The sequence below is a fragment of the Oncorhynchus tshawytscha genome, linkage group LG31 (genome assembly GCF_018296145.1).
Source record: "Oncorhynchus tshawytscha isolate Ot180627B linkage group LG31, Otsh_v2.0, whole genome shotgun sequence".
NCBI classification, from domain to species: domain Eukaryota; kingdom Metazoa; phylum Chordata; class Actinopteri; order Salmoniformes; family Salmonidae; genus Oncorhynchus; species Oncorhynchus tshawytscha.
The window spans coordinates 26,222,392-26,237,682 of NC_056459.1; the positions used below are offsets into that span (position 1 = coordinate 26,222,392).

Consider the following 15,291-nt stretch of genomic DNA (forward strand, 5'->3'; position numbering starts at 1 on the left):
CCTTATGTGGTTTCAAAATAAATGTTCATGGATGAATCCAAACCCCAGAAAGGAGCTTTAAATCAACAGGATGTAAAATGCACCCTCGGGAAACGTAATGCGATACAACGTAATCGTTTTACCTTTAAGTCAAATAATCTAAATCAATCAAATGTTATTAATCACATACACATGTTTAGCAGATGTTATTGTGTAGCGAAATGCTTGGGTTTCTAGCTCCAACAGTGCAGTAATATCTAACAAGTAATATCTAACAATTTCACACAATACAATTTGTTCTGGACCTGGTGTCCCAAAAGCATCTTAAAAAAACTCCACCCCAAAACTGTCTTTTGGTATTTATTTCATTACTCCATTGTTGACATAGTCCCAAAACGTTTTACTTGTCAGCAATCAAGTTTTCAAACTACACTGTAGTGCATTCGGAAAGTATTCAGACCCCTTTATCTTTACCACATTTTGATACAATACAGCCTTACTAGTTAAATATATACAATAAAATAAAAAAAATCTAACATTTTATAAATCGAGTAAATAAAAATAATATGTACTCATACACACAATACCCCAATCAAATTGAAGAAACATCTCAAGGATGATCAATGGAAACAGGATACACCTGAGCTCAATTTCAAGTTTCATGGCAAAGGGTATGAATACTTATACGTAAGTTATTTTTTTTTTCTTCTTCGCAAAACCTGTTTTTCGCTTTGTCATTATGGGGTGTGTATAGATGGATTTCATTAATAATTTTTACTCAATTTTAAAATAAGGCTGTAACATAACAAAATGTGGAAAAAGGGAAGGGAACTAAATACTGATTGAAATGTATATATACACAAAAGTATGTGGACACCCTTTCAAATTAGTGGATTCGGCTCTTTCAGCCACACCGTTGCTGACAGGTGTATAAAATCAAGCATTCAGCCATGAAATCGCCAGACAAACATTTGGCAGTAGAATGGTCTTACTGAAGAGCTCAGTGACTTTCAATGTGGCACCGTCATTGGATACCACCTTTCCAACAAGTCAGTTCGTCAAATTTCCAGAGTGGTGCAGCGGTCTAAGGCACTGCATCTCAGTGCTAGAGGTGTCACTACAGACCCTGGTTCGATTCCAGGCCGTATCACAACCAACCGTGATCGGGAGTCCCATAGGGAGGCGCACAATTGGCCCAGAGTCGTCCGGGCTGGGTTTGGCCGGGGTAGGCCGTCATTGTAAAAAAAAGGATTTGTTCTTAACTGACTTGCCTAGTTAAATAAGGTTAAATTAAAAAGAGTAGGCCACACAAGCTCACAGAATGGGACCGCCAAGTGCTGAAGTGCATAGCGTGTAAAAATTGTCTGTCCTCGGTTGCAACACTCACTACCGAGTTCCAAACTGCCTCTGGAAGCAACGTCAGCACAATAAATGTTAGTCGGAAGTTTCATGGGTTTCCAGGGCCGAGCAGCCGCACACAAGCCTAAGACCACCAAGTGCAATGGCACGCGTCGACTGGAGTGGTGTAAAGCTCACCGCCATTGGACTCTGGAGCAGGGAAACGCGTTCTGTGGAGTGATGTCACTTTTCACCATCTGGCAGGCTGACGGACGAATCTGGGTTTGGCGGATGCCAGAAGAACGCTACCTGCCAATATGGAAGTGCCAACTGTAAAGTTTAGTGGAGGTGGAATAATGGTCTGGGGCTGTTTTATACGGTTAGGGCTAGGCCCCTTAGTTCCAGTGAAGGGAAATCTTAATGCAACAGCATACAATGACATTCTAGACGATTCTGCTTCCAACTTTGTGGCAAGTCTTGGTAAGGCCCTTTCTTGTTTCAGCATGAAAATGCCCCCGTGCACAAAGGGAGGTCTGTACAGAAGTGGTTTATCGAGATCTGTGTGGAAGAACTTGACTGGCCTGCACAGAGCCCTGACCTCAATGCCATTGAACACCTTTGGGAGGAATTGAAACGCTGACTGTGAGCCAGGCCTAATCACCTAACATCAGTGCCCAACCTCACGAATGCTCGTGGCTGAGTGGAATCAATGTTCCAACATCTACTGGAAAGCATTCCCAGAAGAGTGGAGGCTGTTAAAGTGGTCCCCATGATTGCCCATGATTTTGGAATGAGACTTTCGACGAGCAATTGTCCACATACTTTGTCATGTAGTGTTTGTAACTTTCAAAATCATCCCTGTATGATGCATTTTCCATCATATGATGCAATATGTATCATACAGAGATGATTTCTGTATTTTGAAAGTTACATATCGTTTAAACTTGATTGCTGACAAGCAAAACATTTTGGGACCATGTCAGCATTGGAGTAATGAACCAAATACCAAAAGAGGTAAAAATACTAAGTTTTTGGGTGCAGTTTTCCTTTAAGGTTAAGTTCTTCAATAGAACCATGAAACCAGGCCCTGCTCCAGTAGAGTAGCATGTGTGTATATTGAGAGTGAGTCTTGAGGTGGGCTAAACATGCTGTCAATAGGATTCCACATAGAAGTGTTCAGACCAAAGACAGACAACTTAGTTGTTAAACATTTAATTGTTTTTCATAGGAAAGAACCATATCGCCAAGAACATCATTAGTGCTCTTAGAAAAAGGAGATAAGTCACATAACTCAGTTTAACATCCTGCCCTGTACAGCTTTAACACAAATCAATCCCAGTCGAGCAAAGCCATGTTTATATATAAAACAAGAAGAAAAAAAACGAATGGATTTGTAAAAATTAATTCAGCCTCATTTACTCAAACACACATGGCAATCAGAAAACACACAACTAAAAAAAGTGCCAAAAAATAAAAAAAATACAATTCAAAAATTAAAAGATCTGTTCAACCTGGGAATCGGATTGGTTCTGTCCAAGGCAAAACTAACTTCTGAGACGTAAAGAAAATGTTCAATATTTATTGAAATAAAGACCACGTTTTCACTTGCTTGATGTAGGTAATATACAGCCTACCTCCGACTTTCTTGTATAACTCTGCACAGTATACTTTTTTCTGGTTTTATCTCTCAGTACACATCTTCTTCAATCTCTGTGAGCATTTCTCAAATAATACACACACACACACACACACACACACTTTACTTCGGAACACAACAGTGGGTGAAGGCATTGTTTCAAGAAGTTAAGGAGGGTTAGGTCAGTTGCATCACCAACCTTGACCTACAGTGAAGCATTTGCAGTGACTTGAATGCACTTGTGTTCCCCAACAACCCATCTCCCCATGGAATAAAAAAAAATGGCCTCCCAAAATCAGCCCAAACCATCCATATAAATCCATTGTAGTTGTGAGGTAGAATGAAAACCATCAAACTCAAAGCCCTGTTTCAAAATATCAGAGGGAGGAAACATACAGTGCTTAAAAAATACAAATGGAATAAAAACGTAGAAAAAGTGATCATACATAAAGCAATATGTACATCTATGCATCACTTTTTTATTTTATTTTTAAATGTAATGTCTCAAATGTCATATTTCAAATGACATGTCTAACATATCACCAGTTAGATTCAGTTTTGAAAGAATTTCAACTTAACTCCAGAACTAGGATCTATGGAAGAACATTTGGTCTTTAGAACTTTTCAGAACGTTAGAAATTTATCAATAGATGCCAAAAAACTACTATCAATTTCCAGTTGAGGTTAAAGGCCCAGTGCAGTCAACATTCTGTTTTTTCTGTGTTGTGTATCATATTGTACAACAGCTGATGAAACAACACTATAAAAGGGTGAAAAAATGTGATCAGTGTTATTTTCTCATAGATGCTGGTTGAAAATCTACACAGGACCTTCTACATCAGCAGGTTTTGCATGGGTGGAGTTTCAACTTGCCTGGTGATATCACCAGGTGTTAAATTTGTTAATAGACCAACAAATTGAGTTCCAAACCGCTCTGCCAATAACAGCTAGTTTTCAGTGCCTCCCCCCCCACTCAGTCCACACCCAGTCCAAGCAATATTCTTGCCAGCATTTTAATGGAAAACTATTACAGTAAGGTACTTCATTGTCACGCAGAAATTATTTGATATGAAAAAAAGGTCTGCATTAAGCCTTTAAGCTATAGAATTGAAATTCCCTTTCTTTTTAACTAGCCTATAATTTATTTTAGTTGGAAATATTAAAACCCTTTCATTTATATAGCAAGAAACCATTAGAGTCCAGTGTTTGAGCTACGTTACTTTTTCCAGAAAAAAAATCTCCATCACATTGTAACATTTGTATATACATGCACGTTTTTGGGTTTACATTTTTTCTGCGTTTCTGTCCTTTTAGGCTCCCAAGGTCGGAGAGTCCAGACAAGAAGGAAGAGAAAGATCCGGAAACATAGTCACATGACCAGAATCTGGCCCATAAGTTCAGAGAAAACAATAGCACATCCTTAAAACTTCAAGTCCCAACATCAAGGCTTCTTCTCCTTCTTCCTCTTGTCCGTTTTATCTCCAGCTGTCGTCGAGGCAACACCAGGTCGCCTGATCTGCTGCACCACGACCCTCCCATTGGCCCCACACTGCAGGGTGTATCTCTCTGGGGTCAGGGGTCTTCCGGAGTCGTCCCTCAGCCTGGAAAGGACATCCCTGGAGAGGTGCTCCATGCGATGGCCTGCAGCTCCCAGAGCCTTGGCCGTGTGCTGCCTCTCCCTGAGCAGCCGGTTCCTCTGGGCCTGCAGCCTCTCCACCTCCTCCTGGAGCCCTGTGATGGCATCCAGCTTGCGCTTACGGCAGTTTTGTGCCGCCAGCTTGTTCTTCCCTCGCCTCCGGATATCCCTCAGGAGGGTGACCTGGGCTGCAGATAGGCCACGCCCCTCCAGCAGTTCCAGGAATTCCTCCACAGGCATGCTGACGATCTCCGTTGCCGAGAGCGGGACTTGTAACGCCCGGGCGCGGAGTTCGTCGCGGCTAAGCTCTCTATCTTCGTAATCCTCCCGGTCATCGTCTTCGTCGCTGAAAGGCTCCTGTTTGATGGTTTTGTGGGGGAATGTGGTGGCTGACGGGTGGGAGAAGGCTGGGGTGGAGTAGCTGTGGTCGTGCCACACACTCTCACTGAGGTCCACAGGTGACCATGTTGTGTCGTAGTCGGCAATGTCCTTGGAGGGGAGGGAGTCCGCCTCGCTGCTGTAGCCCGTAGCTCCGCCCTCGTCCTCACAGAACGAACTGGAAGACGCTGACGACACCTCCGACGCACCTGGGAGTCAAATGTACATAGGAATATGTAAGCTACTTTAGAATGGAGATGTAGTATGCTCAACTAGCTATTCAGAAGTGTACAATGTTTCGAATGCTGCATATATACAGTACCAGTCAAAAGTTGACACTATTTTCTACATTGTAGAATAATAGTGAAGACAAACTATGAAATAACACATAAGGAATCATGTAGTAACCAAAAAAAGTGTAAAACAAATAAAAATATGACATTCTTCAATGTGGCAACCATTTGCCTTGATGACAGCTTTGCACACCCTTGGCATTCTCTCAACTAGCTCTTCCAACAGTCTTGAAGGAGTACCCACATATGCGGAACACTTGTTGGCTGCTTTTCCTTTCAAATGGTATCAAGAATACGCATATCCTTGCTTCAGGTCCTGAGCTACAGGCAATTAGATTTGGGTGTCATTTTAGGTGAAAATTGAAGGAAAAAAAAGTTTGGCTCCTTCGCCTTGATAGCAGTTTTTCACACGCTTGGCATTCTCTCATCCAGCTCCACCTGGAATATATTTCAGTCTTGAAGGAGTTCCCACATATGCTGAGCACTTGTTGGCTGCTTTTCCTTCACTCTGCGGTCCAACTCATCCCAAACCATCTCAATTTGGTTGAGGTAGGGTGATTTTGGAGGCTCGGTCATCTTATACAGTACTCCATCTCTCCCTTATTGGTCAAATATCCCATAGACAGCCAGGAGGCATGTTTGGGTCATTGTCCTGTTGAAAAACAAATGATAGCGGGACTAAGTGCAAACCAGATGGGATGGCGTATCACTGTAGAATGCTGTGGTAGCCATGCTAGTTAAGTGTGCCTTGAATTCTAAATAAATCAGCAACAGCGCCACCAGCAAAGCAACCCCACACCTCATCCTCCATGCTTCAGTGGGAACTACACATGCAAATATTTTAGTTTAAATCTTTATTTAACTTGGCAAGTCAGTAAAGAACAAATTCTTATTTACAATGGCGGCTTACCCCGGCCAAACCCTAAACTTGATGATGCTGGGCCAATTGTGTGCCGTCCTATGGGACTGCCAATCACGGCCAGTTGTGATACAGCCTGGAATCGAACCAGGGTCTGTAGTGCCGCCTCTAGTACTGAGATGCACCGCCTTAGACCGCTGCGCCACTCGGGAGCCATCATCTGTTCAGCTATTCTGCGTCTCACAAAAACACTGCGGTTGGAACCAAAAATCTCAAATTTGGACTCAGACCAAAAGGACAAATTTCCACCTGTCTAAGTGTCCATTGCTCATATTTCTTGGCCCAAGCAAGTCTCTTCTTCTTATTGTGTCCTTTAGTAGTGGTTTCTTTGCAGCATTTCGACCATGAAGGCCTGATTCACGCAGTCTCCTCTGAACAGTTTATGTTGAGATGTTTGTTATTTGAACTCTGAAGCATTTATTTTTGGCTGCAATTTCTGAGGCTGGTAACTCTAATGAACTTATCCTCTGCAGCAGAGGTAACTCAGGGTCTTCGTTTCCTGTGGCGGTCCTCATGAGAGCCAGTTTCATCATAGCGCTTGATGGATTTTGCAACTGCGCTCGAAGAAACTTAAAGTTCTTGAAATTTTCCAGATTGACTGACCTTCATGTCTTAAATTAATGACAGACTGTAATTTCTCTTTGCTTATTTGAGTGGTTCTTGCCATAATATGGACTTGGTCTTTTACCAAATAGGGCCATCTTCTGTATACCACCTCTACCTTGTCACAACACAACTGATTGGCTCAAACGCATTGAGGAAAGAAATTCCACAAATTAACTTTGAACAAGGCACACCTGTTAATTGAAATGCATTCCAGGTGACTACCTCATGAAGCTGGTTGAGAAAATGCCTAGAATGCGCAAAGCTATCATATCAAGGCAAAGGGTGGCTACTTTGAAGAATCTAAAATATATTTTAATTTGTTTAACACTTTTTTGGTTACTACATGATTCCACATGTGTTATTTCACAGTTTTGATTTCTACACTATTATTCTACAATGTAGAAAATAGTAAAAATAAAGAAAAACCCTGGTATGAGTCCAAACTTTTGACTGGTAATGTATGTGTGTAATCTATAGGCTAAGGTTGAGGAGATTCCTTCGCTTCCAAATCAGAGGATCATCATGTCCCCTGTCTGAACATTGCACCTTTCTAAAGCAGCTCCAGAAGTCTTCCAACTCACCTGGGGAGGTCGGCCCTCGAGAGCTGCTCTCCAGAGAGAGGCCGGAGTCTGAGTCAAGGTCCTCCAGGACCCGAGGGTCGATGCCCTGTGGATTCCCCAGCAGCTGGGCATCCATATTGTCCAGGCAGCCCTCCAGCCCCAGTAGGTTGATCTGGTCAAACACTGCCTCATCCAGACAGCCACCTAGTGCACCATGGGACAACGTCCCGTTACTCGTTCCGTTGACCACCGCGGTGAACGGTAGTGCGGCCAGCCCCGTGGTCGTCCCTGGTGACGAGTCAGAGGAGTTTGTGGACTCTAGTTGGAAAAGGGGCCCTCTTGGTTGCCGGGCGACCAGGGTCCTGACTCCACCCCTTGGTGGGATCATATCATAGGTGGAACCTGTTACCATGGCGTCACGGAGACTGACGTCCTGGCTGATGGCGCTGGAGATGTCGGCGTTGAGGTCAGACAGCTGCTGAGGAACCAGTGGGTCTAAATCCTGGATAACACAACACACACATATTATAAAAAGCGCAGACACACACACCCTGACGGGCCTGAAATACAAAGAGCAGAACACAGTATTACACAGGTAAATCACACCATCTCCCAGGTAAGTCACACCATCTCCCAGGTAAGTCACAGCATCTCCCAGGTAAGTCACAGCATCTCCCAGGTAAGTCACAGCATCTCCCAGGTAAGTCACAGCATCTCCCAGGTAAATCACAGCATCTCCCAGGTAAATCACAGCATCTCCCAGGTAAATCACAGCATCTCCCAGGTAAATCACAGCATCTCCCAGGTAAATCACAGCATCTCCCAGCATCTCCCAGGTAAATCACAGCATCTCCCAGGTAAATCACAGCATCTCCCAGGTAAATCACAGCATCTCCCAGGTAAATCACAGCATCTCCCAGGTAAATCACAGCATCTCCCAGGTAAATCACAGCATCTCCCAGGTAAATCACAGCATCTCCCAGGTAAATCACACCATCTCCCAGGTAAATCACACCATCTCCCAGGTAAATCACACCATCTCCCAGGTAAATCACACCATCTCCCAGGTAAATCACACCAGCTCCCAGGTAAATCACAGCAACTCCTAGGTAAAACCTAACATATTTGGGGTATGAAACAGTAATGACTATAACTACAGTTCCCTGAAGGAGGAAAATTAGGTACGACATACTATGGGGGAGTCTCACAACTTCAGTTGAAGGGATTGTAGATCCACCTGACAAGGCCAATAAAATCTGACCTCGCTGGAGGCCTGGCCTTCCACAGGTGATAAGCGTGAGGTTCGGAATCATTCCTTCGAATTAATACCGCTCTTCACCGTGCCCAGGAACAGGCGGTACGGAGACAAATAGGTGTTGTGCCTTGTTTCCCTCCTTTAGGGAACAGTAGTAATAGTGATAATATTGAGAGCAGTGACCATATACAGGGAGCAGTAACATCCAAGCAATAAAACCTCCCAAAAGTGTATGGTGATCCACTGACTCCAGAGCCTCCAAAAGGGGGCCTCACACAGTGCCTCCAAAACCATTGCTAAGGTTTAGAGACCGGTCTAAGATGACGTACACCTTTCACAAAATGCACCACCAGGGGATGAGCCCCTGCTGTTCCGTCAATTCCCACATGACACGCTGAGACCGCTATTACATTTTTTAACGCTGGTCCAATTGTGTGCCGCCCTATGGGACTCCCAATCACGGCCGGATGTGATGCAGCCTGGATGCGAACCAGGGACCGCAGTGACGCCTCTTGCACTGAGATGCAGTGCCTTGGGCTCCCGAGTGGCGCAGCGGTCTAAGTGGAGAATGCTTGAAATGCTCCTGTAGGAACATAATTATGTCCCTCACAGAGCACTGAAAAGTCCTTTATATTGGGACCAGAGCTCAAACACTTTCCACTTCTACACATACAGCCCTTGCAGACAATGGTAGAAATAACTTTTAGAGGTAAACCTCTAACCATCAGATCAGCCCTCTCAGGGGCCAAACCAATCGTGAAACCAAATCTCTGGCCTCGATTGCCGAACCTGCCTGTGTGCCAGGGACAACAGGAGTTTCCACAGATCCCTGCCTAAAAGGCGAATGATCTCCGCGAACCAAGGCTGCCTGGGCCAATGGGGAGCCACAAGACTCAATGGTAAACCCTATCTGCACACCCCCTCCAATGTGGGCTGAATTAGAACCACTGGTGGAAACGTGGAAAGGAGGGTCTGAGGGGCCCTCAACGTGCAATCTCGTCTAGAGTCCGACCCATATTTTTTGGATCCGATACCTATTCCGATTTTAGAGTGGAATATTAACCGATAACATATCTGCCAATATGTTTATAGTTGGAGTGGATTTTTAAAACATGTTTCTGTATGGATTGTGCTTAATTCCTTAGAGTCTAAGACGTTGGGGGGGTGCTAATGTGACATCTGGAATTGTTTTAAGATAGTAGTAATGGTATGACCAAAGCCCATAGAAACAAATAGAATAACACACACGGCAAACAGAAACAAGGTTGAATTATCTGTCCTATATCTAGGAGATACAAAAAAACAACTCAGGAAATATATATACACTTCCTGAGTTTATATACAGTACCAGTCTGAACACACCTACTAAATAAAGGGTTTTTCTTTATTTTGACTATTTTTGACATTATAGAGTAATAGTGAAGACATCAAAACTATGAAATAACACATATGGAATTGTGTAGTAACCAAATAGCATTAAAGAAATCAAAATAGAGATTCTTCAAAGTAGCCTCCCTTTGCCTTGATGACAGCTTTGCACATAGAAGTTATTTTGTGGAATTTCTTCCCTTATTATTGTGTTTGAGCCAATCAGTTGTGTTGTGACAAGATAGGGGTGGTATACAGAAGACAGCCCTATTTGGTAAAAGACCAAGTCCATATTATGGCAAGAACCACTCAAATAAGCATACAGTCCGTCATTAATTTAAGACATGAAGGTCAGTCAAAATAAAAATGTCCTGTTTTAGGTCAGTTAGGATCACCACTTTATTTTAAGAAAATGAAATGTCAGAATAATAGTTGAAAATGATTTATTTCAGCTTTTATTATTTCATCACATTCCCAGTGGGTCAGAAGTTTACATACACTCAATTAGTATTTGGTAGCACTGTCTTTAAATTGTTTAACTTGAGTCAAATGTTTCAGGTAGCCTTCCACAAGATAATTTGGGTGAATTTTGGACCATTCCTCCTGACAGAGCTGGTATAACTGAGTCAGGTTTGTAGGTCTCCTGGCCCACATATGCTTTTTCATTTCTGCCCACAAATTTTCTATAGGATTGAGGTCAGGGCTTTGTGATGGCCATTCCAATACCTTGACTTTGTTGTCCTTAAGCCATTTTGCCACAACTTTGGAAGTATACTTGGAGTCATTGTCCATTTGGAAGACCCATTTGTGACCAAGCTTTAACTTCCTGACTGATGTCTTGAGATGTTGCTTCAATATATTTACAGAATTGTCCATCCTCATAATGCAATCTATTTTGTGAAGTGCACCAGTCCCTCCTGCAGCAAAGCACCCACACAACATGATGCTGCCACCCCCGTTCTTCACGTTTGGGATGGTGTTCTTCAGTTTGCAAGCATCCCCCTTTTTCCTCCAAACAGTTCTATTTTTTTCTCCTCAGACCAGAGGACATTTCTCCAAAAAGTATGATCTTTGTCCCCATGTGCAGTTGCAAACCGTAGTCTGGATTTTTCTATGGCGGTTTTGGAGCAGTGGGTTCTCCCTTGCTGAGCTGCAGGTTGTGTCGATATAGGACTCGTTTTACTGTGGATATAGATACTTTTGTACCCATTTAATCCAGCAACTTCACAAGGTCCTTCGCTGTTGTTCTGGGATTGATTTGCACTTTTCCCACCAAAGTATGTTAATCTCTAGGAGACAGTATGCGCCTTCTTCCTGAGCAGTATGACGGCTGCGTGGTCCTATGGGGTTTATACTTGCCTACTATTGTTGGTACAGATGAATGTGGTACATTTAGGCGTTTGGAAATTGCTCCCAAGGATGAACCAGACATGTGGAGGTCTACAATTTTTTTTCAGTGGTCTTGGCTGATTTCCATTGATTTCCCATGATGTCAAGCAAAGAGGCACTGAGATTGAAGTTAGGCCTTGAAATACATCCACAGGTACACCTCAAATTGACTCAAATGATGTCAATTAACCTATCAAATCAAATTTATTTGTCACATACACATGGTTAGCAGATGTTAATGCGAGTGTAGCGAAATGCCTGTGCTTCCAGTTCCGACCATGCAGTAATATCTAACAAGTAATATAACCTAACAATTTTCCAACAACTACCTTATACACACACAAGTGTAAAGGAATGAATACGAATATGTACATAAAAATATCAGTGATGCCCGAAAGGCATAGGCAAGATGCAGTAGATGCAGCTTCTAAAGCCATGACATCATTCTCTGGAATTTTCCAAGCTGTTTAAAAGGCACAGTCAATTTAGTGTATGTAAACTTCTGACCCACTGGAATTGTGATACAGTGAATGATAAGTGAAATAATCTGTCTGTAAACAACTGTTGGAAAAATGACTTGGATCATGCACAAAGTAGATGTCCTTACAGACTTCCCAAAACTATAGTTTATTGACAAGAAATTTGTGGAGTGGTTGAAAAACACGTTTTAATGAGTCCAACCTAAGTGTATGTAAACTTCCGAATTCAACTGTGTGTGTATGTATATTAATATATATATATTTTTTTTTTACACATATTTAACCCCTTTTTCTGGGTAGGCACAAAACTACCTTAATACTTCCGTTTTTTAAAACCGGTACTGGTTACCTTCAGACAAGTACCGTGACACTGGTGGATGAGCAAAACAGACCATCATGTCCGTGAGGGTTCATAGGTCAAACCGTTCAGATGCTACAGATGTTTTCACGAGCAGACCAATTTTCAGAATGTCTCATAGTCTGACAAACACGGCTCTAGCTCTGCCACCTTTCACTGCAGATGGGGAAGTACGCCAACGGTGGATTGAGATGCATCCAATGCAAAAAAAACATCCCTAGCTAAAACTGAATGACTTCCATCACAGAAGGCATCATCCCCAGTAGGCATAGGCACTGGCGAAAACACAGTGACCCCGCTGAAATTTGGTTAAGCAGAGCCGGAACTCCCTTAAACTGTTGCTGAGGCCTGGGGAACAGTCGACGTGATGATACTGCAGAAGCGTGGGGTATGCACAACAAATTGTAACCTGTACCCTGACGTCACTGGTCACATGATCCAGGGCAACACTTCCCATGAGAGCCATTGGTCAGAGCATGTGAGCAGAGTTGAGCAGTGGGAAATCCCGCTCATGGAGCGGAGCTTGGCGCTCATGGAGCGGAGCTTGGCGCTCATGGAGCGGAGCTTGGCGCTCATGGAGCGGAGCTTGGCGCTCATGGAGCGGAGCTTGGCGCTCATGGAGCGGAGCTTGGCGCTCATGGAGCGGAGCTTGGCGCTCCACGTCCTTTCCAAATAAAAATAGTGCCGCTACAAATTCGCTCCATTAATTAAAAAATACATTTAACAAACACCCATCTATTTGTGTGACTATCTGGACCTTCCATTTGGTTAAGCATTGAAAACAAATCATATGATTTGAATGAAAAGTATTATAAACAAACTAGAAGAAGCGCTCACCGTTTGAAATAGGCTACATGTCGTATTTTATGGAATATAGACACTAAATTGTTCAGGAGCCAGACAGGTAGCCGAAGGAACGAACATTTAATTATTTAGGCTATATGATTTACATTATTTCAAGGTTATAGCCTACAAAGAAATACATTGTGAAGCATCTGCGAGTTCGACACTAGGCTGGCATATTACAAAGAGCTCAGCATTTAAACATTTTGTTGTATTAAATCATTATAGTCAATAAATTGCGCATATAGGCTGTGACTTAGAATGAAATACAAATTAAATTAAACAATTCAGTGCCTTTGAATTAATTTTTAGAAAAAGGAGTTTGGCTAGAGTGTGGCTTCAGGCTCGTGCGATGGTGCCTGGAGAGCTGGCCAGCATCTGAGAATATCCTTTCAGCGCTTGCATCCCACTGGGGATGCTAAACAGCCTTCAGGCCACCCGTCAGGCTGGGCAGGGATGCAGAGTTGTTTAAAAAAAAAAGTTCTATAGGTAGGCCTAAAGGTTTTTAGGGTAATTTTGATAGGGTTATTTTGCCTATCAAAATGGAAAGCTCATTGAAATATATATATATATATATATATTTCAATCAGGCCTATTGGGCCAAAATCAATTATAGCCTATTGAATAGATAATAACTTAAGAGATCTGATGTTTAGTTTATAAATACTTTGCTACAATGACACACTCAGCAATCTACCCACCTCGTTCCTTTCTGTTAGCATGTGCACGTACTAGTAAGTACACCATCATGCTTTCAGGATAGGTGTCTTTTCAGATTCCACAATGATTCATTAGTTGTGGACACTACATCACAGCACTCCCTCTCTTGCTCTTGGTCCTCCTCATCTTCGTAAGTCACCTTGATTTTGCACCTTTTTTAAAATCCGTTTCATTATAAAAATATTTAGTGAATCCATGACAGTAGTTAAAATCAAGGAGCTATAGCAGCACACAAGTAGACTATAATGCATGGGGCATGCCGGGCCCAGCGAGATCGGTACTGGAGCTCCAGCTGTTGGGAAACTCGCTCCACGCGCCAGTCAAAATTGGGCACGCTCCGCTCATCACTCACAAACTCTGGTAGGAGCACACAGCGAGACTCCCGTGAAGTGTCCTCTGAAGGGGCGGGACCTTGTCGACTGGGAAAGATTGGTTCGTCATCCATTTCCACCACTCTTGACAACTGTGTATCTGAACATGGAGAAGGAACACTTCATCGAACTCGCATACGGGAGACAACGGTTTTCACCCGTGAACACTGTGGAACTTGGTAAAAAAAACAAAAAAAACTACATGTGCCAAGATTTGCCTAAAGCCTGGCCCACTGTGGGTACACGGGCTCCGGCGATCAGTGATGTGCCCCGATTGGCCGTGCCACCTGGGGGTACTGTTGTCACAATGAGCCTCACTCGGTTTAGGCGGTAAGATGAGGTCTGGTAACGGTCTGGCACCCATCTCTGGACCACACGCATTAAATATAAACCCAAAGAAAAAGTATTCTCATGGAGGTTACCCTACCGACCAGTCATAGGTACTGGCGACAAAGCGTGTCATAACCTAGCTGGGAATGGGACCGACAGCTCAGAAAAACTGACCCCTTCTGTTGTAACAGACAGGGGCGATTCATAATTGTATCTAATTACTAGGAGTGTGGGATAATAGCGGGCACCTATAGAGCTCATTAACTGTATCCCTAGACACCTCATAGGGACGGCAGGTAGCCTAGTGATTAGAGCGTTGGGCCAATAACCGAAAGGTTGCTGGATGGAATCCCAAAGCCGACAAGGCAAAAATCTGTCGTTCTGCCCCTGAACAAGGCAGTTAACCCACTGTTCCCCAGCAGGCTGTCATTGTCAATAAGAATTTGTTCTTAACTGACTGACCTAGTTAAATAAAAATGTTAACATTTTTTTTAATTTTTTTTTACAAAATACAAACTAGTGAGCTATATGTAAGTATCAGCAAGGAATCCCAGTAATGAGCCAATTATGGGAGAGGGGCGCCCCATTGTGGACGGTGACCCAACTCATCACTCATAGTGGGGAGATTGATATAAACCTTGAACCCTGTGAACACCGTGGAACACGGGGTAACAGAGGGGACAGCATTAAACATGGACAAGCTTCCAACATACGTTGTGCTTCCGTGAGACTGTATAGCCTCTGCATGAAGCCTGGCCCCTTTAAGTGCTCAGGGGGCTCTGGCAATTGCTGACGTAGTACCCTGACGTAGTACCCAGCCAATCGTGGGGGCA

The 15,291-nt window shown here is 43.3% G+C and overlaps 1 protein-coding gene across 1 annotated transcript in view; it reads right to left on the bottom strand.

Moving 5' to 3' along the window:
• Positions 1-2,513: 2,513 nt before the first annotated feature.
• LOC112234290 (endoplasmic reticulum membrane sensor NFE2L1) overlaps positions 2,514-15,291 on the bottom strand; it is a 32,897-nt gene continuing 20,119 nt past the window's right edge. The window contains exons 4-5 of the mRNA XM_024402353.2: positions 7,367-7,847; positions 2,514-5,176 (exon numbers count right to left, since the gene is read on the bottom strand). Of these exons, the coding sequence (XP_024258121.1) occupies positions 4,395-5,176; positions 7,367-7,847 (1,263 nt within the window). The 3' untranslated portion in view covers positions 2,514-4,394. The remainder of the gene's footprint in view (positions 5,177-7,366; positions 7,848-15,291) is intronic.